Source organism: Leptosomus discolor, chromosome 5 (genome assembly GCF_034619465.1).
Source record: "Leptosomus discolor isolate bLepDis1 chromosome 5, bLepDis1.hap2, whole genome shotgun sequence".
Taxonomy (NCBI): domain Eukaryota; kingdom Metazoa; phylum Chordata; class Aves; order Leptosomiformes; family Leptosomidae; genus Leptosomus; species Leptosomus discolor.
Window position 1 is genome coordinate 28,095,510 of NC_141395.1, and position 25,922 is coordinate 28,121,431.

Below are 25,922 nucleotides of genomic sequence, written 5' to 3' on the forward strand. Positions count from 1 at the left end.
TAGAGTTGTGGTTGCATTTGACATTACAAGTACGATTAGAACTTTCAGTTAGAAGCACTGCGTGTGTCGATAAAATGCTTGAAAGAAAAAGGGAAAGAGCCTGAAGATACTAATTATTTGGAAGTTTGCTGCGCTAGGAGACAAAATGCAGAAATATAGGTGGGTTTAGGTGATAAGGTGTCTTTTTCTTTTTATAGATTATTCTGTATGGTACTAGGGAACTAGCAGCTTACCTTCCCTCGCACAGTTGCATTTCAATAATGTAGATGTGCTGCTTCGCTGTATTGATTTTTCCTTCTTGCCTGGCAGATACTACCCTTAACACACATGGATATTCTTAAGCTTCTGACCTGTATGTTGGTATATACCTAGTTTGTGGATACTCTTCGTTTAGGAATTAAATCTCTTTCACAGAAAATAAGTCGGTCAAGAAAGGAGCAGTACTTTTCTTATTCTTAGAGTGTGTTTTCTTTCTAGGAATCTGAGTATGTTTCTGCTCATCTTCATGAATGGATAGATCTGATTTTTGGCTACAAGCAGAGGGGACCAGCTGCGGTGGAGGCACTCAATGTTTTCTATTATTGTACTTACGAAGGTACAAAGCAGTATGCTGTCTTGACATTGTCATCAGAATTGTGGGTTTTCAGTATTAGACAGAAAACGCTTGATTTGTGAGCAAGCCATACACTAGTATATGGTAAGGCTACAGAATTATAGATTAAATATGGCAGCACAACTTGTAATTTGTCATCAAATAACCAGAATATTTGATGCTTTGATCAGAAGTTGAACCTGAAATGTTAATAATGTTGTTTTTTTAAAGGGGAGCTGTTCCAGTTGCTTTATTTTGTTTCTAAAGGTGCTTGGGGGTTTTTGTTAGTTTCTCATTTGCTTGCTTGAAAGCATTTGTGAGAAGATGTTTCCTGTGGTTTAGGAGTCAAGACAAGTTACTTAAAAAATGACAAATGTTAGTCTGTTAATTGCAAAGGTGAATTTTGGGTGACTTCTGTGTGCAACTTACTGCACGCATGAAGTATACTAAATTCATTTGATAAGACAAAAGCCTGCGGTTCTTGCACTTGGCAGATACCCTTAAAATTCCACGTCCAGAGTGGAATTTTCAGGTTGTATTTTATATGGAGATGTTGTTTGGAGGGTTTTCTAGGGTAAAGGGTGATAATGCTACAATTAAAGTTTTGCAACATTTGTTGACCGTACCAGTTCTCAATTTGGATTATGTTCTTTTTCCTGCCCTTCATTGTTCTGGTTATGATCCAGGGGCTGTGGATTTGGACGCTTTAACGGATGAGAAAGAAAGGAAAGCTTTGGAAGGGATGATAAACAATTTTGGGCAAACTCCCTGTCAGCTGTTAAAGGTAATGCTCTTTGTTCCCTCTCAATCAGACCTTTGTGGTTAAATCCAGGTTAGTTACAAAGGACTTCTGAAAAAATGAAAAGGTAATGGTTTGTAAGATAACTGTTTGTAATTTTAGGAATGTTAACTCTTTGCCTCATTAGCATTTGTAAGGGTCACGCTGATGGAAATTTAGTGTACCATTTTCAAAAGAATTTATTTACTTTAAGAGGGAATTAAGAGTCTGTTTTCCCATTGATTGCCAATAAGATTCTGAGTATATTACATGACTTGATCAAATTGATGAATTTGTCTAATTTTTTGTATTCCTTCGAATACTGTCTCTTAGGAGCCCCATCCACAAAGGCTGTCAGCAGAAGAGGTAGTGCAAAGACTAACTAAAAGCGATACCTCTACTCTGAATCTCTTCCAACACCTCACTGAACTGAAGTCATTCTTCATAGAGGTAGATGTGTTACTTGAAATTATTTAAAGTCTAATCTAAACTTCTGATGTACTTGAAACAAAAGGTCACAACCTGGAAGAAAATAAACTTGCTTCCTATTTAAAGAAAATATTTTAAAAATCAATGTCTATAAAATGAGGTGTCTTTATAGTTAGCTTCATAGAGGTTGAATCCCATAAATTTGTATCTGCTTGTGTTGGGCTTGTTTGAGTGTTAAGTTAGCTACCACACCGAGGAAGCTAAGAACATCACTGGTGGTGTCTGAGGACTCACTGAACTTGGTAGCTGAACTCACTGATTCAAGACAGAGCCAGGGTTTCATTTCTGGTGTTTGCAACAAAGCATACCTGCCTGAACTGAATATGTGTGTGCCGCTGCTTTAGAGTGCTGTACAGGTCTGACATTGATTCCAGAGGCTTTGTGTCTTACTCTTTATAGGTTCTAGGTTTGTCCTTTAGCTCTTGGATATAATCAGACCAAAACCATGTCCTTTCTCTCAGGGAATCAGTGATGGTGTGCCCATCATCAAAGCCGTCGTCCCCAGGAATCAGTCACGTTCCTTTATTTCTCAGGGAAGCCCAGAGATCTTGGTGAGTTGCATGTGTCAATACTATTCTTAGACTGCAGACAGTCAAATAGGTGCATTTGTTTTTCACACAGCTTGTAGAGAAACATTTAACTGTTCCTGTACAAATGTCTTCCTTTAACCTATAATTAGTGTCAACTATAAGTTCAATGTTTGTCTTCTGTAGAGAAGCCAGGCTGACTTGTTGAATGGCACTTAAGAGCTGATGAGACATGAGTGTAAGCTGTAGATACATTGTAAGTTGCCCACTCGATCCGCTTCCATGGTAGCAATCAATTTCCTAATGCAATGCAGCCCGGCTTTAAAATGACAGGATTGAGTTATTAATGGCATCGTTGTGTTTATCATTACTTTCCAACCTGTATATTAGACTATACTGTATGTGGCATATACACACTCCAAAGGCCTAAAATTAACTTTTGCACTAACGCGGGTGTTGGTACTACGGCAGATGGCTAAATGATGAAAGGAGGAGAGTGGTTTTGTATTTACGTCTCTGTGTGTCGTCTGCATGCTGGTCCCTATGCAATAATACCTATGTTTGGCATGAAAGAATATTCTTTTCCAATATTCCTGAGGGGTGACCTCGCTAATGTTTATGAATATGCAAAGGGCGAGTGTCAGGAGGATGGAGCCAGGCTCTTCTTGGTCATGGCCAGTGACAGGACAAGGGGCAACGGGTGCAAACTGGAGCACAGGAGGTTCCACATCAACATAAGGAAAAACTTTTTCGCTGTGAGGGTGTCAGAGCATTGGAACAGGCTGCCCAGAGAGGTGGTGGAGTCTCCTTCTCTGGAGACGTTCAAAACCCGCCTGGACATGTTCCTGTGTGACCTACTCTAGGTGGTCCTGCTCTGGCGGGGGGGTTGGACTAGATGATCTTTTGAGGTCCCTTCCAACCCCTAACATTCTGTGATTCCCATCCTGTAGGTCAAACTCACTGTCCTGGCTTAATGTGGTGAATGAATATGTCATTTGGAATTTGGACACATCTAAAATTTTCATTGTGTTTTTTCTAAATAGCTGATGAAAATAACCTTGAATATTTAGATTCCTTTCTTACTTTCTCAGAAGTAGAAATGTAGTACAATTTTTTTCCAACTTCCTGAGTTAATATGTTAACTATTAATGATTACTGTTTCAAAGAAGAGAAGAAACAGCTTAAGCTAAATGACTGAATTTGTAATGAAATGTTTGAGAGGGATTGGTTGGCTGGGGTTTTTGTTTGTGTTTGGTTTTGGGCTTTTTTTTTGTCTTCTCCCTGCCCACCCCCCCCCCCCCCCCCGCCTTGAGCTATTCTCATCTATCTAGAACATACACTATTCTAACTCGGTAATACGTACCATGTGTGGATTAAGTCATGTGAGCTGGATTTTTTTTTTTTATTTGCAGGGGGAAGGGGGAGGTGTGCTTTTTTTTTTTTTTGTGGTAAATTCTCAAGAAGCCTATGCTGGATTTTGTGCAAGCTCCATTACCATGAAAGGCAAGCAGAAAATTTGCTTTTGGGTTTCACTGATTATTCTTTTTTTCTATCAAATATTTTTAGGTTACAGCAAGTCTGAACTGCGTTATTGGAACTCATGGTTGGCTGCCTTATGATAAAAATATCTCCAACTATTTTACGTTCATCAGAGATACCACAGTGACGAATCCCAAGTAAGCAAATTATGATGAGAGGTGCAGATGAATGCATCTACAGTAATAAAATACAGTAATTGTTCAAGAGTCAGTGGATTGTACTGTTCTCATTGACTGAGTTTTCACCTAAGAATGCATCTTCTGATGTGCAATAATATTCCCTCTAATCTGTAATACTGTTATAGTAAAGAGTTATGTGTCATTTCAAGGTTCTTCATTCTTAGAGCTACTTCTAATTTTTTTTTTTGGCAATTACCAATCATAAAAACTCACCTTGGAATCTGAGATGGGCAGTCTTCATACTTTCTTACACTGTAGTGCATGTGTATGTGATGGTTTTGTTTGTTTAGTTTTTAGAAGATTCCTTTTTTTCTTTAATGTTACCATACTTAGTAGGGACATGAGTTGTCCATACAGAATCAAATTGCATAAAAGGCTGAAAAGATCCAAGGTGAAATCTTGCTTGCACGTGCTGATGGCAGTGAGAGTTTTGCTGTGGATATCAGGGGGCCAGAATTTCACCTATTTTTTTTAGATACAGCCTTTTCTATAGATGGTATTTCTTACTAATTTTTAAGGATATAGGAAGTGCAAAATACATACATTTGAACTAAGGTTACTCGTAACTGCTTATCATTTGCCTACAGAGCACAACGCAACATGAGTGGTCCATTTGCACCAGGGCTGGAGATCACCTCTAAGTTGTTTGCAGTGTCACATGATGCAAAACTGCTCTTCAGTGGAGGACACTGGGACAATAGCATCAGAGTGACATCTCTTACAAAAGGCAAACTGATTGGACAGCACATCAGGCACATGGGTTAGTAACTCTTTATATTGTTAAAAGAAAGATTTTACGTATTGTACCTTGATGTTTGGTGGTCTTAGAAAGAATTATAGCCAGTGCACTTGGGCGGAGAAGCAAAGTAGCCACAAAGGAATGGCAGTGTGAGAACAGAAGAATACTTGAACCATGATTATATGTAAGTACCTGAGCATGGCTTTTTAGTCGTTGTAGTGATGGTTTAATATAGTTTCAAAATAAGTCTTGACTGCTGTTTTTAGTTAGCAAAGCTGGTTAAGTCAGGTCGGTACACATGCTGTTTAATACAGTCTCATCAGCCTTTACCACAGTGGAACATTTCATGCAGACTGCAAATCTGGATATGTTGTTGACATACTGCATGCACATTGTCACTCTGGGAAATTAGTTTTAAATATCTATGTGATAACTTCATGTTTTCTTTCCTTTATCTAGATATTGTAACCTGCTTGGCAATAGACTACTGTGGAATTCATTTAATCTCAGGCTCCAGAGATACTACCTGTATGATATGGCAAATAGTTCAGCAGGTAGGTTAATTAAGCATACTCTGAGAAGCAGTTTCTGAATGGGTTTTTTTTGTGCTTCTCAGTTCTGCTGTGATGGTTTATTGATTACCTTTCTTTCAGGCTTGCAGGGAAGACAGTCCACTAAAATTGATTAGCTTAGTAATTTTGTTACTCATTGTCTTCTGTGTTTGAAATATTCACTATACATGTTAATTACTATATAGCTGAAGTACAGTATCTCTTAAAGTTTTCATATAATATTTTCAGGACAGGCAAATATTATCCCCCATTGTACAGATGGAAGAACAGAAGAAGAGAGACAGTGCTTGAGACTACCAGAACTAGAACAATGTTTATAGTTGAGGTTTTTTACATTTCTAGGCTGCTCTTCCCTCCAGTAGTTGCATTTTAGAATTGTTTCTCCTCTGTGGGAGGTACTGACGACTACACTAGAAGTTAGCAAAGACAACACTAGTCTGTTACCTGGGTTTACACTGGCGTTTTAGAATTCTTTAATGTTGGTCTTGTGCTTTCACACAGTGAAGGTGGTTGTGTGATGCATGTGTGTACTTACATGCAAAATGTGAGGCCATTTTCATTGTTATGCATTTTAAATGTTCATTTCTGATTCCTGCATTACAGATATACAAGCAGGACTAACTGCAGGGGAGGGAGCTGTCATGTTATGGACAGTACATTTGGTCAGGTCACCTTGTTCTTATCATTGTACTAAAGTCAGAACATTAAACCGGTACAGTGGTGCATAACTGTGTGTTTTTGTGGAAACTGACTTTAGGGTGAGAGTCTTTTTATAATTCTTTCAATAAGTACTTTGTACCAATGGTGTGTGGTCAAAAAGATGAGATCTTAGTGCTTACTACAGCATTTTTTTGTCTCAAGTGAGGATAAATGCCAGAAATTTTTTAGCTTATCTTTTCAGTGTGAGTTAAATAAGTCATCTTCTGGAGATTTATCGTAATTTAGTATTGCCTTTTTTTAAGATTTTTAATGTATTTCTTATTTAATGGATATATAAATGATGATGCATGTATTATAAATTCTTCTTATGAAAGTTTTATCTTGGTCTTTACAAAGTGGCAGCAATGGGCTGTGTACTGTCACTTCTATTTTATTTGTCTGCTCTGCATTGTCATTTTCTTTCCCAGCTCTGTATTTTGACACTTGTTCTGCATTCCTGCATGCTTTAGGCTTTCAGGGCTTGGTTGGCAGTCAAAATTCTATCACAGAAATGAGAATAAAGAGTTCTCTGCAGAACTATTTACTGTACCTTCTCTCTGAGCACAGGTCTTACCTTAGAACCAGTCTGAGAATAAGTGTGTGTATGCTAACAGCACACTTGCTGGAAAAAAAGTACTGAATTTTGACACCCTGCAGACATGTGGGAAAATGACTATTTTTAATGAGCATTATTGCTAGATTTCCTTTGCTTGTCATACTACTGGTAGTCACAGAGAAGCATTATTTTGTTATGTTTCCTTAGAAAATGGAACGAAGTTGCTGCAATTTTAAGCAAAGTAGCTTTCAGCTTTTATAAACTTGGCTGTGAAGATAGTGCTTAATTCCAGGGTAAACTGTGAGAACTGAACAAGCCCAGATACATAGGTGAAGAAAGAGTGGGTAGATGGGTGGGTGAACGACTCCTGTTAGCACTGCTCACTGTGGGCCTTGCACATCTGGACATCTGAAGGGATAGGAACAAGTCAGCTAAATAACTCTGTCTTTCATATCCACATAGTAACTGTATGTTCATTCGTTCTAGTGATTTCAGTAAATAGGGCTGCTGACATAAAAGGCAATAAATTGAAATTGGAATGGGTGAGTTATGCCTTTGGTTTTGGCCTGTGTCAAATATACATCTCACACAACTGATACTGAAGGTACCAGAAGTTTATTTTTTGTTTATCCTTCAGCTGCAAGAGAATGTGTTATTGCACTTTTTGTTACTCTCAGGGAGGAGTGCCTGTAGGCCTGGCACCTAAGCCATTACAGATCCTTTATGGGCATACTGATGAAGTTTCCAGTGTTGGCATCAGCACTGAACTGGACATGGCAGTGTCGGGATCCAGGGTAAGCATCCTCATACTTTTTCTCTTCTTTGCCTCTTCTCTACTCAAACCGTAGAGTATGAAGTTGATTAAGAATAATACCAAAAAATGCGATTATTTAATGATTTCTCTTCTGCAGCCTTGCGCATCAAGAAGATATGCATCATCTTTTTCCTGCCTGCTTAAATCAGGCTGTCTGAAACTGCTCTACACAGCATAGGCCTTAGCTACGATGTTGTGTTATTCTGCACAGATGAGCTTTAATGCCTGTGGACTTATTTGGAGATCCTAAGCTTCTCATAGAAACAGTTCTGTGATAGTTTCTTCCCCGCTTCCTTAACCTTGAAGGTTCTGTGGCGCTTACTCATGCTCTACCTTACTGTACTACACTGGCAGGCTGCTGAACTCTGACTCTGTACTGCACATAATGCCTATACTCATGCATGTGACCTATGAAATGGCTGATTTGTTGCCTGTCCATCCTCTTGTGCCCCATTTGCATTTGTTTTTTCATATACCTATAGTACATGGGCTTGAGGGGAAGGCTGCCTTGTCTATAGTTCTTAATGTTCAAGAGTCTTGATCTCCAGTTAAGGATTTAAGTGCTTTCAGAATGGTCCCTCTGTATTTAAATACTCTCTCTGTATTGCGGTGACTTACCTGCTGAGTGACAACTTACCTAAATTTGATTGCTGCAGGATGGGACTGTTATTGTCCGCACTATTCGGAAAGGTCAGTACGTGAGGACTTTGCGACCACCTTGTGAGAGTTCTCTTCTGCTGACTGTTCCCAATCTGGCTGTGTCCTGGGAAGGCCATATAGTTGTCCACACCAGCGTAGAAGGAAAGACTACTCTTAAGGTACTTAGGTTCATGGAATACCTCTGTTTCTTTCACTAAAGACTTTAATCATAAATGTACCTAACTTTATCCTTATTTCCTAAAGTAAAGAGGCTTTTTGAGCATTCTTTGTCTGGTTGTTTTGGGTTTTTTTGCTTTGCTAGCCAATTTGAGTGAAATTTGATTAAAAGATAAATCACAGACATGCTATGCTCCTGTAAGTTTCATTAAAATCTCCAAACACCTGCAAGGAAGATGCCCAAGCATGCACTAACGAATCTTGCTGGGAGAGCTGCTTTGAAATGGAAAACTAGGGGAAACATGTTCCATTATGCACAGAAAGAGGTTTATAAAGGGAGCAGTAATTTCTGGGTGCAAGATGCCCAGTGACTACACCAGTGTTTCTTAGTTTTGGATTGGAGAGGTAGCTATAAGGTTCATAATGTAGCTTATTTTGTCTATTGAGTCTATTTTGTCTATTTTGTCTATTGAGTAGCTGTGTAGTTGCTTTAATAAGAGTAGAGCTGTTACAATTTCTATGATTTCTATGAGCATGTGAAACTTCATGGAAGACAAATTTATTGGATGTAGGCATGCTAGGGGCATTGGGAAGATGGGGAGAGAAGAGACCAAGGTGGTGTCAGGCTAGAAGAACTTAAGATGGTCATGTTAGCTGCATCTTTAATCTGTCAAGAATTCATTGTCTTGTCCAGAAAATGCTTCTGGATCTAGCTCTGTGGAAATAATACCTATTTCCTTATGCTTTTCAGTTTGGGATGGGGAGAGGGAGGATGGCAGCAGGGCTGAAGATAAGAGTGCTCTCTTCCTTTCTTCTTCTTTAACAAAAACCCAGAGACCTGTTCATTAAATTAGTGTCTGTTTACAGAAAAATTGGAATTGATTAGATGGACAGGTAAGACATTACCATGTTACATCAAGAGGTAACATGGAATAACTTCAGAAATTTCCATACAGGACCTGGAATACATACACATTACATATAGGCTCGGTACTGTTGTGTTGTTCAACAAGGAAACTCTTGTCAGCAATATTATCTGTGGGTTATTGCCCAAGTTAGCTCCTGTTAGTGAGCTAAAGATACAAATAATACACTCTTAATCCAGTCAGTCCTCTGTGACAGATTTATTTTTGATCTGTTCAGGATAAGAATGCGTTACATCTCTACTCTGTCAATGGAAAATATCTGGGTTCTGAGACTTTGAAGGAGGAAGTGTCAGATATGTGTGTGACTGGCGAGTATATTGTGATGGGCAGCTTGCAAGGGTTTCTTTCCATACGGGATCTCTACAGGTAATGTACTGCCATCAGTCATTTATTACTGAGATGCAAATGTAATGGCTTATTGAGAAATGGCTGTGTAACGTGGACTTTGGTGATGTAGGTGGTAGCCATTGCTTTTTGTCTGAAAAAAACTCTTTTGGGTGGAGCAAAGATATGGAGAAAAGAAAAATGAGAGGTTGTACCAGAACCCTTTCTTGCCAGGTATCGATCCCAATTATATACCTAAAACTGACAGAATTTAGGAAGAGCTGTGTCTGACATCTGCAAGCTGTGATTGCCCCCATGTCTGATTAGTTACTGGGAGCTCAGCAACTGGAGGATCAATCCTCATGTAGTTCTGCACTGAGTTTTAAACTCCACTTACTGCTATGCTCTGTAGAGCTCCATTGCTTCTCAGAATGGGAGTGATCTTTGTCACTTAGGCAGTTGTGGGACTAATGTTACTGTTCTTCAGTGAAAATTTCTTAATTTACTGATTTACCCATCCATGCCTTTTCTTGTTATTACAGCTCTGTTGTGGGGTAGGATTAGATTGTTCCTTAGGAGTTTACAATAATTGAAATTGCGAACTGGATCCTCAAGAAACTGTGTTTTATAGTGCATCCTGTGGACAGCAATTTCAACTTCAGTGTGACTCTTTGCAGTATGTGCAAACAAATACATGATGTGCTTTCTCTATGTCGTTTTTGTTTGTTTCAGCCTGAGTCTGACTATCTCTCCCTTAGCCATGCGACTGCCAATTCATTGCATTTCTGTCACCAAAGAGTATAGCCACATCCTTGTTGGCTTGGAGGATGGCAAGTTGATTATCGTTGGTGTTGGCAAGCCAGCAGAGGTAAAACCCACCATCAAGAACTTTTTCTACCGAACAGTGGGAAGTTCACTTATTTCTGCTTTCCAGTTGAGCAAGAGGTCTCCTCTATGGCAGGGTAAATTTAAGAGCAAGTTTCAGTTTTCAGTGGGAAAGAAGTAACTTTTGAGACTGCTCTACTGAAATTTCTCATTAAGAATCAGAGGTATATAGGGATCACAGATGGGAAGCTCAGCTGGACTAACTTCCAGACTTTATTGCTCACATCTGAATAAGCAAAGTCATAGTAGCTAACCTTTTCTGAATGTGATAGTGTTGTCAGCCACTTCTTGATGAAATAATTTTCAGAAGAAAATTGGAAATGAAAGAGAGCAAGCTACTTTATTTTTTATGGTTTCTGTCAGATGTCTTTTAATATGCATTGACTGACATTGGGGAAAAAAATATTACTTCTTTCTGTTAAGAGTCTCTAATAGCAATGCACAAAGAATCGCTTGTGTAGGTTCCCAGTATGCTCTGTGCTCCATATGGTGATTATAACCTTGTTGGTACTGCATATGCAATATCAAATACAGAGCATCCATCTGTCAAGTACCTATGCCAAATTTTTCTTGTGCAAAGCATAGGTTTTGCTTTAAGTACTTCTTGTCATGACTTTCAAAGTACTTGAGTTAGCTTAAACCTGCTTCTTTTTATAACCAGATCTCCGTTGTGCTGCAGTGTATGTATTTGAAAATGTGTTTATCACTTTTGCATGACCTTTAGTACATGCCCAAAGTGTGTCTTAATTTAATTTTATATTTTAATTGTGAACACAGAGTGACTTTATTTGCCAGTATTTTAAAATGTTTTAGCTTGGGGATACATAGTTTAACATTTGAAACAGGCTTCACACAATGGTATTCTGATTTTGCTTGCAGCGGATAGGAAGTTTCCGCTGACTTCCAGTTGGACAGCTTTTTCCTACTATAGAATTGACAAAGAGCTGCTTCTGATGTGGTTAAACATGTATTTGTAACAGCACTTTTAGAGTCACTGTCATTTCTAAGCTTCCTCTTCTATAGAAAAGATCTTTTGTAGGGTGAAATTTGTGTATCATTAGACTGAAGGCTTTTTGTTTTCTTTTTTCAGTTCTTAATCACATCTGGTTTTTTAACTATGGAGAAAGTGTTGTTTGAAAGACTGTATTCCTTTTATGAATGTAGAGGCTTTCCAGTGACTTTTTTCAGGATTTTCTGTTTATAATTCAGATCATCTGCAAACTTAACATCCATGTAAATAGACTTTTTTAAAAAAAACCCACACAAACATATAAGGAATAACATTATGTCCCAGATTTTATAGTTTTCTACAATAGCATCAATCAATATATTTGAAAAGCGTGTCTATGTGGAATATTTATTTGTTGATTGATTTATTTGTAGTTTGGAAGGAATATATTAATTACTAGAATTTTATCCTTATACAGAAAACAGTGTTGTAGTTCTGGCTTTCGGTGGTGGTACTGATCCTTAGGATAAAGGGAGAAACTGCCCTTCTTTATTGTGCGTAAAGTGAAATGCTGCTTGGTATTAAGATTGGCCCTTAGTGTTTCTGCATTGACAATATCCATTATGAAGTGAAGTATAATAAATGTTTTTGTATTTTTAACAATTACTTATCTATTCGGGATGTTGCAAAAGTCTGGGGGACTATCACCTGTTAGTGTTAATCCCTGTCAGCACTGTGCCTTTTCTAGAACACTGCTGCTGTGATGATACAGTTCTTAAGTGTGCTTCATTTGTAGTACTAACTGCTGGGAACTGTTCTCTAACTTGTGCTATTAAGGCATGTGTCTTGTTTATTAAACTGCAAGGGATTTCATAACCTATTCAGCTGCCAGGCTGATCACTACTGGCCAGTCATAAGCCTTGTACTCACAAATTGTTGTCAGATTGCAGACCTACCAGGTGCTGGATTTAATATGGCCTCTGGTTGCTTGTTATCTGTCTTTACTTATGGAGTATTCAGTATGAATTATTTCTGGTTTAAATTTTACGTTGAGCTTTTCACCCAGGATCTTTGGAAGACTGTATAAGTTTGACACCAGGAGATAACCTTTCTCTCTTTCCTTCATTCTGCCATCACTGCCTTGTATTTTGGTTATCTTTTCCTTTTCACTTCTAGCAATTTCTGCTTCAACTCTCTAAAATAAAATATCCTTTCTTCTAATTTGGTTCGATTTTGCTTGACACCCACCTCTTTTTTTTTTTTTTTTTTTTCTTCCTATCAAAATAGCAATCTAAACACTGTTTCTAAGCTGTTTGAAGTAGGTTAAGTATGCATTACTTGGCAATATCCCTTTAACTGTTCAAAATCAGAGAAGAGTGTGATTAGTGTTTTGTCTGTTGTTTTTTGTCAGTCCTAAGAATCATCCCCAAGTGTAACTTTTGGTTTGTTTTCAAATAATTTTTGTTGGTGTAATTTTGTTTATGCAGTACATTGTAGTGTCTGCATTTCACCAGAATCCGTGTCTGAATTCCTTTTTAATTTATCCACCTTATCCCTTCCCCCTCCTTTTGTTTCTCTGAATTACTTTTAAACAGATGCGCTCAGGTCAGCTTTCCCGAAAGCTATGGGGATCAAGCAAACGGCTCAGCCAGATTTCATCAGGAGAGACTGAATATAACACTCAAGATTCCAAGTGATTGCTGCTTCTACCTTCACTCACGGATTCCAGAAACATGTTAAATCTTTTGGTCACTTTAACTGTATATCTTAACTTTCAGGGGCTTGATTCTTAAGTCTGTTGAAGATGAACCTATGGTAGAGGTACAGTAATAAGCATATGTACTCATGCAAGTTAGCTTCTTGCATATTTTCCCTTAACTGTGTTAACTTGGTCACAGCAGAATCCCTCTAAATGGCTGCTAAAACTGTGTTTCAGAAGAAAAGGAAAGAAAAACAAAACAAAACAAAAAACCCCAACCAAACAACAAACCTGAAACCTCCAAACCCAAGCTTGCTAATTGAATTTAAGATAAATAGCATTTGATTTAAAGCTGAATAGGGCCAGATGCTCCTTGATCACAAAGATGATACTTGGCTTTGCTTTGACAGCATTGTAATTCCCCAACAGTAAATTAAAATTCTGGCAGTTGCAGTGGTCAGATTAAAAATTGGGATAGCCAGAAGTTAGGACGTTTTCAATTTTTTTTTTTAGCCCAATGAACAATTTATTGTGATTTGTTCCTGTATATGGCTATTGCTGTCTTTTGTGTAGTTCTAGTTTTAGGCTGTTCTGCAAGGAACATCTGTGTTGCACTACTTGATTATCAGAAATTGTTTAAAGTACAAAAATGAATAACTTCAAAGGAGTTGAAGGTGGTGAAGGAGCTGAAGGAGGTAGGAAATACTTGCTGCTGAAAATTATTTATATTGTTAAGTAGAATAAGACACACACCAAGAAATCCCATAATATATGTAATAATCTTGAAAAAATACAGAGGAAGAATCAGTATCTATATTGGTCAAAGATCAATCTGCTTCATTAGTAAGGCAACTCCTAAAAGATAAATTCCACTGCAACACTATTTAAACAACATTGCAGCACAATTAATTAAATAGAACATGTTTGTTTCTCGGCTTGGTGTTCACCAAAGCAGTTGTTACCTATATCTTTTTTTTTTCCCTGTGAAAACAAGCAGGGAAAGAAATAATGTATCCATTTCCAAGATGTGTTTAAGACCTGGGAAAAGAAAATATCAGATCCTTATGTGCGCTGTATCTAACAAAATAGTTATGGATTGTATGCTGTATTTTGGAGAAGCCATTACTGAATTTTTCTTTTGGTTTAGTGATACGTGATAATAGAAGGGTGTGTGTTTTTTTCTATTGTTCTGACACTTTTATAATGTTAATGATTTAAATTATAAACCCCATACTGTTAGAAAAGCCTGGTGCTGAGGGAAAAATGAATTTTTGGATCAGCGTACAGAGGTATGTGTGCATGTGTATGTATGTGTGTATGTTTGTATGTATATATGTATATACATGTATGTATGTCTATTAAAAGGTGAAAATACCATGGCGTAAGGGGAGTAAGGCAGAGCTATAAGTGATTGTTAGCTAATATGTTCCCTTTTGGCTACCCCTTTCTTCCTTCTACCATCACTTTTCTTGTTATTTTTATTTATTTATGGAAATGAATGTGTGTTGTATCTCCTGTAAATGTTATCAGGTATTTCCTGTGGCTGGGGAGCTGTTGAACTACCTGAGGAACTCCATAATGTATAATCTCATTTCATAACTTTTAGCACAGTATTTATTAACTTTGTAGAAATGGTAATACCTCCTTACCCTGCAAAAGGTTAGTCTTTACAAGTTCTGTTAGTCTCTTTAATACTATTTTCTCCTCCTCAATTTCTTTACTGGAAAAAAAAAACCCTCTTAATGACTGATTAGTGTGCTGTGTGAAGAAAGTTGCATTGCTTTTTCTTAACTTTTGTAAATGAAATAATAAATCAGACTAGTGAACAAGTGGGTCTATGCATAGTTGCAATATTCTAACTGATCACTGTGACAGACTGGATCGTCTGGAAAGTTAGGAGAAAATATGAATTATTTCTGAGTTACTTGCCAAGAAAGCATTGAATTTCCAAAAGTAAAGTGGTGTGGTTTTGTTTCAGACTCCACGTATGTAAAAAAGCCACATCCCATATTTTCAAATAAGCTATAGAGAAGTGAAAAATACTATTTTTAATCAATTACCTATCCAGTAAGAATACTAAGGATACTCTGGAAGTATTAAGTGTGTATATGAGAATGTGAAGTATGTTTGTCCATTATGATTTCATGAAGGGATTTCAGGGGAGCTCTTTGAGAATAGTTTAGAAGAATTTCAGCTCAGAATGTGAGATTTTTCTATGTTACGGGAAGTGGAAAAAAACTTCTTTGGGGCATCAAGTTGATGGTTTTTATAAGTATGGAAGGGGGCAGGAAATTGTCATGTTTTGGGCTAGCAGAATCAAGTGGTAAAATTGAGGAGAGAGGTCTTTTGAGGTGTTTGGTGAGAGCATAGTTTTCCTTTTGTCACTTGCAGAGAGAGGTTCTCGCATAAGGGTTTGAAAACATCCTACTGTGGGTTAGGTTTGTTTATACAACAGTTGAATTAATGATTTGAGTAGTTTAATGGTAAAGAATACTGGATACACTGTGTCAATTTAAGTAAAATACAATGTAGTTGCAATAACGGGATAAAAGAGCTTATGGTGAAGAGCTTTGACATTTGAATACCATCGTTTCAGTGCGTCACAAGCATTAGGTGTTCTTCACAAATATGTAGGAGGGGTTTAAATGTGGACAGTTCTCAGGCTTTCAAACTCGAGGCTAGTTTGTGCTCAGCACAAAGCAGCAGCAGCAGAATGAGGAGGGGAACAGGTCAGCTCTGAGCCGCTTCATGCTTTATACAGAATGGAACATCGGTTGCCTTTTGATCTTTTATCTGGCCCTTGAGGATGGGAGGTATACACTGGCACACGCTTAGCGTTCTTGCTAGAGGCCCTCTGGAAAGACCCCCATGGGTTTGAAGGTCTGCACTTCGCCTTCATCTAAACCAGCTTTAAATGAAAGATATAGATCCTAAGTGCGAGCATTAGCTGGTGTATTGTTTATTTTGGTTTTAACTTACACGAATAAGTCTTTAAAAGTAGAAAATAATTTTTCTGATTAGCTGTTTAGGTTGGTTGAATTGCAGTCTGTTATGCAGTGCACTGTGAATTAGTGAGCTGACTTTGGTAATTCTTTGATTTCCTCAAGTCAATAAAACTTAGGATCACATTTTGGTTTTCATGTAGTATTGGTGAAATAAGAATCTCCTTTGTTTTTTGAACTGAGATTTATTTAAGTGTAAAAAGTAAAGCCGTAAGATGTGAGAATTCTGAGTAGGAATTCAGAATAAACAATTCTTAAGTGAGTTGTTTCATAACACTACATTTGTCAAGATCTTGGTGGTATCTTCTTACTTTTAATTGTTAGAACGACCCTAATGATATTTATCAAAGTTTAAGGTATGCTTACTTTTGAAGCTGAGTGAGTAAGTAGGAGCGTAAATATATATATATACGTCTCTAAAAGAAACTAAAAACTGACTCTTTTCGTACCTGTATATAAATGAGATCAAGTAGTTAGCAGTACTGAGTAACTTCTCCATAGCAGTTTTGAACTTGCATACCAAAGGAAGATATCTAGAAGACATATGTCCTTTATTTCAAGTAAAATGTTTGTTAAATTTCTCTTTAACAATTTACTTATAATTCCTGATAGTATTTTTAGTTGTCTTTATCTGTAGTAAAGAATCTCATCCAGTCTGTGCAGTTTTTGTACTGTATCTGTATGAGCATTCAGAAAGTGAAATGTTTGCTGTTCAAGTTAGCATCTGACTTACGTGAATTATTCTTTGTCAATATACTTGTTATCTAATAATTATTCATGGGGTATCTAGAAACCACATCTTCTATCATCCATGTACCCTACCAACACCAGGACAAAACAATAATCCCAATCTTAAACTAACTGCGCTTCTGATGGTTAATATACATTGTGGAAATTAGGTTTAAGGAAGCCTGTTTGATTTAAAAAGAAAAAAACCCAACCAGTAACACCCACCTACACACATTACAATTGTCTTGCTGATCTGCAACATTGATATAAACAAGCTTTTTTCCCTTGCTATACCTTAGATCATAAATATTGTTGGAAAACAGGTTTATCAAAGTCTTTACAGGCTTTAAATAGTGTAGTCAATTGGCTGTTTTATAAGGATCCTCTTTAAAGTTGTATTTTTGTGTCCTTTAAATGAAGTGCAAAGAACTGATTTTCTGCACTGTAAAAATCCTGTGTGGGACTAGTAACAGTTATACATAAGTCTGCTTTAAGATAGTCCCGCAGGAATGATAAATTTATTTTTATTTTTAATGCACAATAATTAGGGTAGGTCTTTTAACTCTTGCCTTAGTCAGTGGGAGCTGTATACCTCACTTCCTAGACCATGTCTCCCTGCTCCCTGTTTCCTCTGCAAGTCTTTCCCAATCTCAGTTAACAAAATCATTAGAAAATATGTGCACAGCAACCAAATGCTTCACAAAGCTTTTACAGTGTATGTGTAGTTAGTTCAAAATGTGTATCTCTGTACAGATTATGGTATGGTAGGGAGCTTTAGAGCTAGGGAGGGGGAGTAGAGGAGGTGTCAGCCTCCTTCTGCAATATTTTTTTTTCCCTTTCAAAGACTAAAAAAAAAAAAAGCACATACAAATGCATATCCTAATGTGAACCTAAGGTCTGATCTAATAAATACTGTTAGATGAAAGCACTACATGGGTTATATTTAGCTGGGTGGAAATTGAAGTGTGTGCTTCCTTGCTTTCTAGAATGGGCTTTCCATGCTTTTTGGTTTAAAAGCTATGTCGGTTTCAGCTGTAAACATGACATTTGTTAGTAGTCTCCTTTTGAGGAAAGTAATAGTTTATGTGCAGTTGTACACATGTGGGTTCATGGTATACCAATGTTAGACTCGACTGAAGTGTTTGGAAGATGTCTTTCCTTCCATCCCAAGGAGCCAAATCCTCCTCATTATTCCTAATTGCCCTTGTTAGCACATACAAGGGTTTTCTGAACTGCAGCTGAAAAAAAAAAAAAAGGAGGAAAATACTGGTGTCCCCTTCTTTGCTATTATAGTCATATTATAATAATCAGATGCCTGAATGCAGAAATGCCTCTGAGTGGCAGCATAGCATGCTCTGCACAGTTTGAGTTAAGTGTTACTCATCTTACTGCAGTCTTGAACACCCCATATGTGAGGAACTTCTTGTACTGCTTAATCAAAGGTACCCTTTGGTAGGTTTTAATTCACCTTTTTGCTGTGCATCTGTGGAAGAAAACTGGTGTGTTTTTCTTTTAGTTACCATTTACCCAAATGTCCCAGATAAAATTTCTTTTCTTCAGGAGAGAGTTCCTCCAGTTGTGTGTTCTTTCTATTTTTGTCTACTGGACTTCGGAAATTTGGCAAGTATTTCCAGAGCTTAGGTCTGTGATTATACTCAGCACAGACACAATTTCGTAACACTTCTTCTGTCCCAGAAGCATGATTGTCAGTATAGATTATGGTTTAAAGCTGCTAAGGTGTTTTGAGATTGACCTATAAAACATCCAGCCGTATATATCATAGTTATAACTGAACTTAGGGGCCACTTGTTTATTTAGCTTCCTGTCTAGTCAGTATTTTCCTCTTGAGGGAGCCATATTTTTTGCCTTGAGGTAACTTTTGAAAATAATCTTAGTCTTGCACCTGACAGTACTGCTTTAGTGAGTAGCTGTGAGCGGTTGCTTAAAGACACGAGGGGAAAAAACATTCAAGGAAAACTTATGTGTTCTGATTCAACCCTTCACTATGCAGGAGCAGCTTAATATAAGATTAGAGAAACACTGTTTGTAAGACTTACCTCCCTTTGGTCAGAGTTTTAATGGAAGCTGTGATGCTACTCAGTTTGCGTGATGAATTTTTACTAAAGCTAATGAGGGAGTGGAAGCAAAGGCCTTACAGTGACAGTTAACCATATCTTCTGATAATTCTTACAGATTGTGCAATTATGTGATTACAAATGGATTTTTAAATGCCAAAAATGCCTTTTTTTAGAAGTTAAATGTTGGATCTGAGGAGTGTTGGAAATACCTACTTTCAAAAATAAGCCTTCAGGCACTCTAATGAACTTGCTGTCAGTCTTCTGTGCAATATCTTTTTCCCTTTTGGGTGCTTTAAGAGTATACTGTATGTCTTATTTTGGTTTGATCAGTTTGTTTTAAGAGTGTGTATATTGGCTAATGATGGAATTTTTTTCTGTACAGCATGGTGGAAGATGTTTTAAAATTTTGCACTTTTCTAGGATTTGCAAGTTTGTAACCTGACAATTTTTAACATGCACACTTTTGTACATAATGAGCATTGTATATATTTAACATGAGTCTGAAGCAAATAAAAGTAATTGAATGCATAACTTCTCCCTTTATTAATAACACAGAAATGAAACTAATAGTGTGGGAGTACACTAAACTTTCATTTAGCAGGTAAAGGTAGGCAGCAGGAACAGCTGACTCGGTGTCCTCTCTTAATTGTGTTAAAGTAACTTTTTTTTTGGTGGGGAAGGGATCAAAGTGGATACATGAATGTACAGACCCTTTCAGACTAAGAATAGCTATGCTTACTCAAGTATTACAATAAAAAATTGCCTTTTTCCTGGGAAGGAGAGATGTTTGACACATGAATTAGGGTGGGGGAAAAGAACCTGCTAATGCGTATTTATCTTCCGTTACAAAGCTAAGGTTCTCCTCTTCTCACCCACCCTGAGACTAGAAGCATCTCTTTCCTTCCTCCTCATTCTCTTCCCATATAGTGATTTTTGCTGAAGAATATGCAAGGCTACAGATTCTGGAGATTACTGTCAATCAGGAGAAAACTGAAATCTGTTCCAGGCTCATGTTCAGTTGGTTTCTTACCCCTGTAAACAAGACAAACGATGCTGTGAGCTTTAACAGGCGCTAGGACTACTGTGCTTCCATCTGTTACTAGGGATAGAACAAGGCATCCTTACTCATAACAAGCAGAGTTTTGACTCCCTTCCTTGCCTGTATCAGGGAACATACATATTACATTTCTTAGTAATGTTCATATGACTAAAGACAGGAGTTCCCTTGCTCTAGAGTTCAATGCATGAGGGCCAAACTGGCATTCCTCCGGCCTTCAGTAATAGAGCTGACTACTTGGGGCTCCTCCTGTGAACAGTAACTATAGTTCAGAAACATAAGCATCAATGGATATAATGCCATAGCACTTACTGGGTAAGACAGACATCCTTTACAGTGCTGTCCTACTGCTTCCTCCTCTGGAGCATAAAGCAATACTCATGTTTTCCCCAAAGAGAAATGGAAGCAAGGGATTAAGTAACTTCTGATGTGGGGGACAGGCAGCATGTGCCCAGAGTCTAATAGAGTCTCTCTTCATTTCTGTCTGAAGGAGGATATCAGTTCAAATGAAGCATTTACCTCAAAAACAGACGTGCTCCTGTCACTCCTTGCAAGGTGGCTTTGTCTCCTTCCACTAGCAGCATCGCACCTTCCCGCAAGCCCTAATGTAGTTGGAAACATTTAACATTATTTTCAAGCTATTTGAAAGGCTAGAATGCTTGTCACAAGCAGGCCAGTCTTAGTGCAGCTTTCCATGACTACAGACAAGACTTTCTCTCTCACCTATTTCTAACAAAGATGCCAAGACAAAATTAGGTGAGTTACCTTGTTTTAGAAGCTGGTTTTCTTGTTAATTTTATTTTTCACTTTTAAAGGAGAAACCATTAAGGAGAAAAGGAAAGTGTGTTTTTTCCACAATTGCTTCTGCTACCACCATTCCTAGATCCAGTTTGGGCCAAGCAACAGCCAGCTGGGTCTGTTAGAGCACAAAATTTATACTCCAACCTCAAGTACAGGGACAGGAAACCCAGAGGTCCCACTTCCCAAGACAGACATACTGTAATTACGAACATACTACTGAATGAGCAAATTCAGAAACCTACGGACATTAAAACAAAATGCAAAGTTAAGAATATGTGCAAAAATATTAAAGGGAGGCATCTTACCTTCTGCATGCACACCACCTCCCACCATACAACATATGACTGTGGCCAGTGACTGGAAAGATCAGAGCTGCCTAAAATACAGTGTTTGGCAACAGGACTCCAAGCATCTAATGGGCAGAATGCATTTCATTTGTTCTAACCCATTTTCTGCAAGTGAGCAAAATCCAAGGTTGAAGCTCTTAACAAGACTATAACTAGCCTTCCATGCCACAGTTCTGTAAGGCTTGTCAGGCACGGAAACCCACACAGAAAGCTAGCACGAATGCATTTTAAATGTTTACCATGCTCCAGCTGTAAGCTTCCTGACTGGGAATACTACTCACCAGAACTGGAGGGGTGTTTGGTTCTTCATGATACTGGCGAATTCTTTCCTCTCTTGTCTCCTGCAATAATGAGTGTAGATTTAGCTGCCCAGGCAGTAAGGTAGGACTTAGAGCTATCCAAATACCATAACACTGAGCAATTTCATAACGCTAAACAAAGCAGGCACTTCCCCTCAAGCAGAATAGAGTAGCAGGATTGACTTTAATAGATACATATTTTACCCTCCATCTCTAGCAGCAATTGCTGCAGGTTGATCAAACAAAACTCACACAATCCCAACCCTGAAAAGCCTTAAAACTCACTTCCAGCAATTCATCCAGCTCTTGGTTTGGTTTTGTTTTGTTTTTAAATGCTATCTGTATGTGCTCACCCTCAGAACAAGAGCACTGAGGCAGGAGGTGGAAGCAAATGCCCGAGATGCCACTTTCATGAAAAAGGGCAGTGAACCATGGATTTCTACTGATTAAATATCTGCTTATTTGTCCTCAAGTAGGTATTACATTGAAGAAATTCCTTCTGTGAACAGCTCTGCCATGTTTCCTGAGGGTTTGCTGCTGAACTGAGCAACAGTAGTTAAAGAAATCAAACCAGAAGGATTTGTTGGTAAGGAAACACAGGAACACAGCAGGGACTTGGTACACCACAGAGCTTCTAGTCTTCTCTTGGAGAAATAGCAAAAGTTATTTATAGGGAAAAGACTGCCTGCTTATCTAGTGACAAGCTGACTAAATGAATACCTACAACTTCATTTAAATTCTAGAAGCACACCCTGATCCTCCATCTCTTCATTGCCTTAATACTTCCTCTACCCATGAAGAAATTTTGATTACAAGCAAGAAAGTAATTGGGCTGTTAAAAGATGCACAGCAGAAACTGTTCCTTGAGAAATTAGCTCCTCAGTACAGTAGAGATGTGCTTGACGGTTAAAGTGTTTTCCTTCACCTATACTAGTATATGTGCTTGCTCAGTACTGGAGATTGCAGGGTGTGCTCTCTGCAAGGACACTAGTGCCTAGGTATTTTCTTACACAAGATTGCCTGCAATCTCAAGATCTCCCTCTTCCGATGGTTCCTTTAGATATGTAAACCTCTTAATGTATGTTTAATGTAAGTTGTCTCAAGCAGCAGGCAAGACAGACTATGGCAGGACTTTCCAGAATCACACTGCATTACATCTTACCATTTAAATTTTTTTTTTTTCCTCCTTCTCCCCTCCCCCTCCCCCAATTCCATGCCAGGTATGAAGCAATTTCAGTATTTCAGATACTGCAAAGCTTCTGTTTGCGAAAAACACTTTGTTCCACCTCAGTAATACTGTTGCCAACTCCTCTTCCCACTCAAAGTAAAATATTACTGCCTCGCTGTCATTTCCAGTTGCTCTAGGGAGCAGCTGTTAGGCATTCTATAGCTCTGTAAGGCCTCATGAATGCACACTGTTGTTACACCTGCACGCTGGTTACTGTGTTAGCTTTGGCATGCTTTACTTACACCCATGTGAGTACTTTTAACGTCTGGGTCCAGGTAGTGGGGGTTAATATTAAAAGGAACTAAACCTAGGGCCTGCAGGGAAGGTGGATAAACAATTGGCATGTCATTGGTAGTATTGATGCTGATGGTGGCAACATTAGTTCCTGCGCTGGATCCCATGTAAGGAATCCCATCCTGAAAGACAAAAGCAATTATTAGTATGCAGTATCACAACTCGGAACTGCATTTTATAGCAATTTCCATCAGTCTTAGAGATTCGGTAATCGGATCAGATGTAGTCCTTCTAGCTCATCTCACTGCTAACTTTACAGATGAAAAGCAGAAGAACAAGAATTCGGGTTTTGAGGTGGGCAAGTTTGTCTATGTCATGGTTGTCAGCGAACTAGCTCTTGTATGTCCTGTACTCACAACTCTGTGACCCCATCACAAGAGAGAACTTCTAAGGTTGCCAGTGCATGTATTGGACTTTGGTATTAAGATTAAGTCCTGTGCTGCTCTTCATTGGTATCTTGAGGGGCTTACTTCCAAGGTACTATGCAGCACTGTACATTCCAAGGTCTTACAGTCCCACATCTAGGAAACTGCCCTAAAAATACAGGTTGCTGACCTTAGTCTTTTCAGACTTCAGTCACTAATGACAGCCTTACTTGGCAGATTTCAGTTCACCAAGTTGCATGAGATGGATCAATATTTGAAGTATATTAGAAACAAAGATGTAGACTCAACTTGGATTTGTCTAAACAAAAGCTTATGCATGAGATCCTGCCATTCAGACTCTGCCCGAGTCCTGTAGTGTTTACCTCAAGAACTCTTTTCCTGATCTCCTGTATCAGACTGTTGTCATAGAGAGCCTTCAGGAGACGGAATGTGTTCCCACCTCCTGCAGAAAGAGAGTCCAGTTTTCACCACCAGTTTTAATTACAAATTTGGCAGGCTCATGATTTCTATGCTCTATTCAGGGTAGTATCCTGCTTTGAGCAGCAGTAAAACCAGAAGCTTCACAAGAATGGTCACTGAGCAGGCCACAGGCTCATGCCCTGGGTCCTTCTTGTAACACGGATGCTGGCTGTTCCAATACCCAGGAGCATGGTATTAGGACTATGTTCAGTTTGAGCACAGTAGCCCTGAAGCTGCTTAGACTTCATAAAGTGATGATACAGCTGTGATGATCATGTTAACATGAAGTACTGTTCAAATGAATAATTTGAACCTTGCTGGTCCATTAATAAATCTCTCCTGCTTCCCACCACCACTAAATTTCGGGTCTTACTGTTCCAAATTAAAGTACTGTTTTCTGTAGTTTCTAATAATTGCTAGACACAACTTTTTCATTGTTGCCTCTACAGCACCGGATCTGAGCAAGACTAATCCAGTGCCCTGTATAAACCCTTATCAGGGAGCAAGAAGTAAAACTTACCAATAAATATTGCTTCAGATTTCCTTACAGCTTCCACTGGATCACAAGATTCATGAATGCTGTCCAGCCTATAACCTTAAATGAATAAGTATTTAGCTTTGCCACTTCACTTTGGAGGAAGAACGTGGTATGTTCGATCACACTCTGCCCTCCCCCCACCCCAAGACAAATGTCCCGCCAGACAACCAGGGAAACTTCAGAGCACTCTACAACACAAAACAGAGTATATGTCCTACATTAGTGCAGGGCTTCTGCATCCAGCTGTACCAAAGCAAATGTTTGCTTTATGGATATATGTGCTCAGTGTCTAAGAGCATTTCACTTAGCAGGTGCAGGCTGAGGCATGAAGTCCTACTGAGCATTTCCAGCTAATTAGAAAATAAAAGATGGGAAAAAGCTGTCAGTCTTCAGCTTGGCTGTGACTCTGAACAGGATGTGCCATCATTGGTCTAGCATTAGTAGTACAAATATCTGATCTGAGTATTTTTTTGGTAATGGTTGAACTGTCTGGCTTTGACAGATTTGCCTTGCTGGGGTTCACTGAGTACAGGAAATGACAGGAGAGTCAGAAGAACATGGACAGGTGATAGCAGCAGTCTTTCTGCAAAACAAGGAGCAAAGTGTGCTGCCCAGAGAAGTGAGTACTGATTATTACTGCAGCAACAGGTCCAAAGTTATTCTCAACAGTGATAGATATTACATGGGGCTGTTGCTGTGGCTGCTCTGGAAAGGTCTTTGCTCAAAACAAAGCTCAGTTGCTGTTCACCCTGGAAATACCTGGCTGGTTGAAGTGCATTATAGTAATGATCTTCACTTAACACCAGTAGTTGCACAGCTTAAGCAGAGGTTTAAGAGGTATGGGAAGAACTGTTCCCCTGTGTGATTAAGGAGGATGAAAAGATGCCACTTAGTACTTCAGGAATAAAAACTTCCTCTCTGAAGTGGTTAGAAGTGTTGCAACAACATTTCTTCTGGAGGCCTCTAAAACATCCACTTCTAGGCAGGAGTTAGCGAACAGCTTCCTGCCGCTCTCACTGCCGGTGCTGACCGTCCCTTGCCGGCGTGCAGCAGAGCTAGCCAAACCCCTCTCCTCCGCTCTCTGCGGCGCTGCCCCCGCTCGGACCCCAGTAAAGCAGACTGGCGAGGAGCTGCTCGCCCAGAGGCGCTGACTGTCTCGGCCCCTCTTACGGCAGCGGTGTGCGAGTGCCCGCCCGGGCGCTGCCCAGCAAGGCCGGCACCGGCGGCGTTTCCGCGGGGGCTGCCAGAGGGGCTCGGCGCCCAGGGCGGGCCAGCCTTACCCAAGCTTTCAAACTTCTCCCTCGCGGTCCGGGCGTAGGCATCTCGGTCGTGCAGGGCGTAGGGAACGAACAGCACCCGCTTCACCTTCCTGGGAGAAGAGAGGGGAGAGAGCGCTTGGAGCCGCGGGAACGGCCCGGGGCAGGCTCCCGCAGCCCCTGCGCAGCGCTTACTCCCCGAAGAAGCTCTTGATGTGCTGCTGGCAGTGGCCCAGGTAACCCCCTCCGTGCAGGGTGGAGTTGGAGACCAGCAGCAAGCGCCGTGGGCCCCCCATGCCGCCCTGGGCCGTGCCCTGCCCGCCGGCGGTGCGCACAGCCCCGCCCGCCCTGGCCTGGCCCGGCCC

The 25,922-nt window shown here is 39.3% G+C and overlaps 2 protein-coding genes across 4 annotated transcripts in view; one reads left to right on the forward strand and one right to left on the reverse strand.

Moving 5' to 3' along the window:
• Positions 1 to 19,423, forward strand: part of NBEAL1 (neurobeachin like 1) — an 89,253-nt gene extending 69,830 nt beyond the window's left edge. For 2 of the 3 annotated variants that reach the window (XM_086465298.1, XM_086465300.1), the window contains 12 exons: positions 478 to 595; positions 1,279 to 1,376; positions 1,704 to 1,820; positions 2,321 to 2,410; positions 3,953 to 4,062; positions 4,692 to 4,864; positions 5,303 to 5,397; positions 7,348 to 7,464; positions 8,141 to 8,302; positions 9,444 to 9,592; positions 10,283 to 10,418; positions 12,980 to 19,423. In XM_086465298.1, the coding sequence (XP_086321424.1) occupies positions 478 to 595; positions 1,279 to 1,376; positions 1,704 to 1,820; positions 2,321 to 2,410; positions 3,953 to 4,062; positions 4,692 to 4,864; positions 5,303 to 5,397; positions 7,348 to 7,464; positions 8,141 to 8,302; positions 9,444 to 9,592; positions 10,283 to 10,418; positions 12,980 to 13,081 (1,467 nt within the window). In that variant the 3' untranslated portion in view covers positions 13,082 to 19,423. Of the gene's footprint in view, positions 1 to 477; positions 596 to 1,278; positions 1,377 to 1,703; positions 1,821 to 2,320; positions 2,411 to 3,952; positions 4,063 to 4,691; positions 4,865 to 5,302; positions 5,398 to 7,347; positions 7,465 to 8,140; positions 8,303 to 9,443; positions 9,593 to 10,282; positions 10,557 to 12,979 lie in introns of those variants that run through there. The other variant, XM_086465299.1, reaches the window with a different exon arrangement.
• Positions 19,412 to 25,853, reverse strand: LOC104353193 (alpha-aspartyl dipeptidase). Its single transcript, XM_009959708.2, has 8 exons — positions 25,753 to 25,853; positions 25,582 to 25,670; positions 24,284 to 24,358; positions 23,667 to 23,746; positions 22,867 to 23,040; positions 21,379 to 21,438; positions 20,469 to 20,551; positions 19,412 to 19,924 (listed from the first exon to the last, which is right to left on the reverse strand). The coding sequence occupies exons 1-8, from the start codon at positions 25,851 to 25,853 to the stop codon at positions 19,846 to 19,848; spliced, it is 741 nt and encodes a 246-aa protein (XP_009958010.2). The 3' UTR covers positions 19,412 to 19,845.
• Positions 25,854 to 25,922: the final 69 nt, after the last annotated feature.

Bases quoted from the DNA above. Each gene is read 5' to 3' on its own strand.
- LOC104353193 (XM_009959708.2), bottom strand. From the start codon at position 25,853: ATGGGGGGCCCACGGCGCTTGCTGCTGGTCTCCAACTCCACCCTGCAC. The intron at 23,747-24,283 runs GTAAGTTTTACT...CTCTTTCTGCAG, and splicing joins ATCTGAAGCAATATTTATTG to GAGGTGGGAACACATTCCGT. The intron at 21,439-22,866 runs GTAAGTAAAGCA...TCATTATTGCAG, and splicing joins TTAAAAGTACTCACATGGGT to GAGACAAGAGAGGAAAGAAT.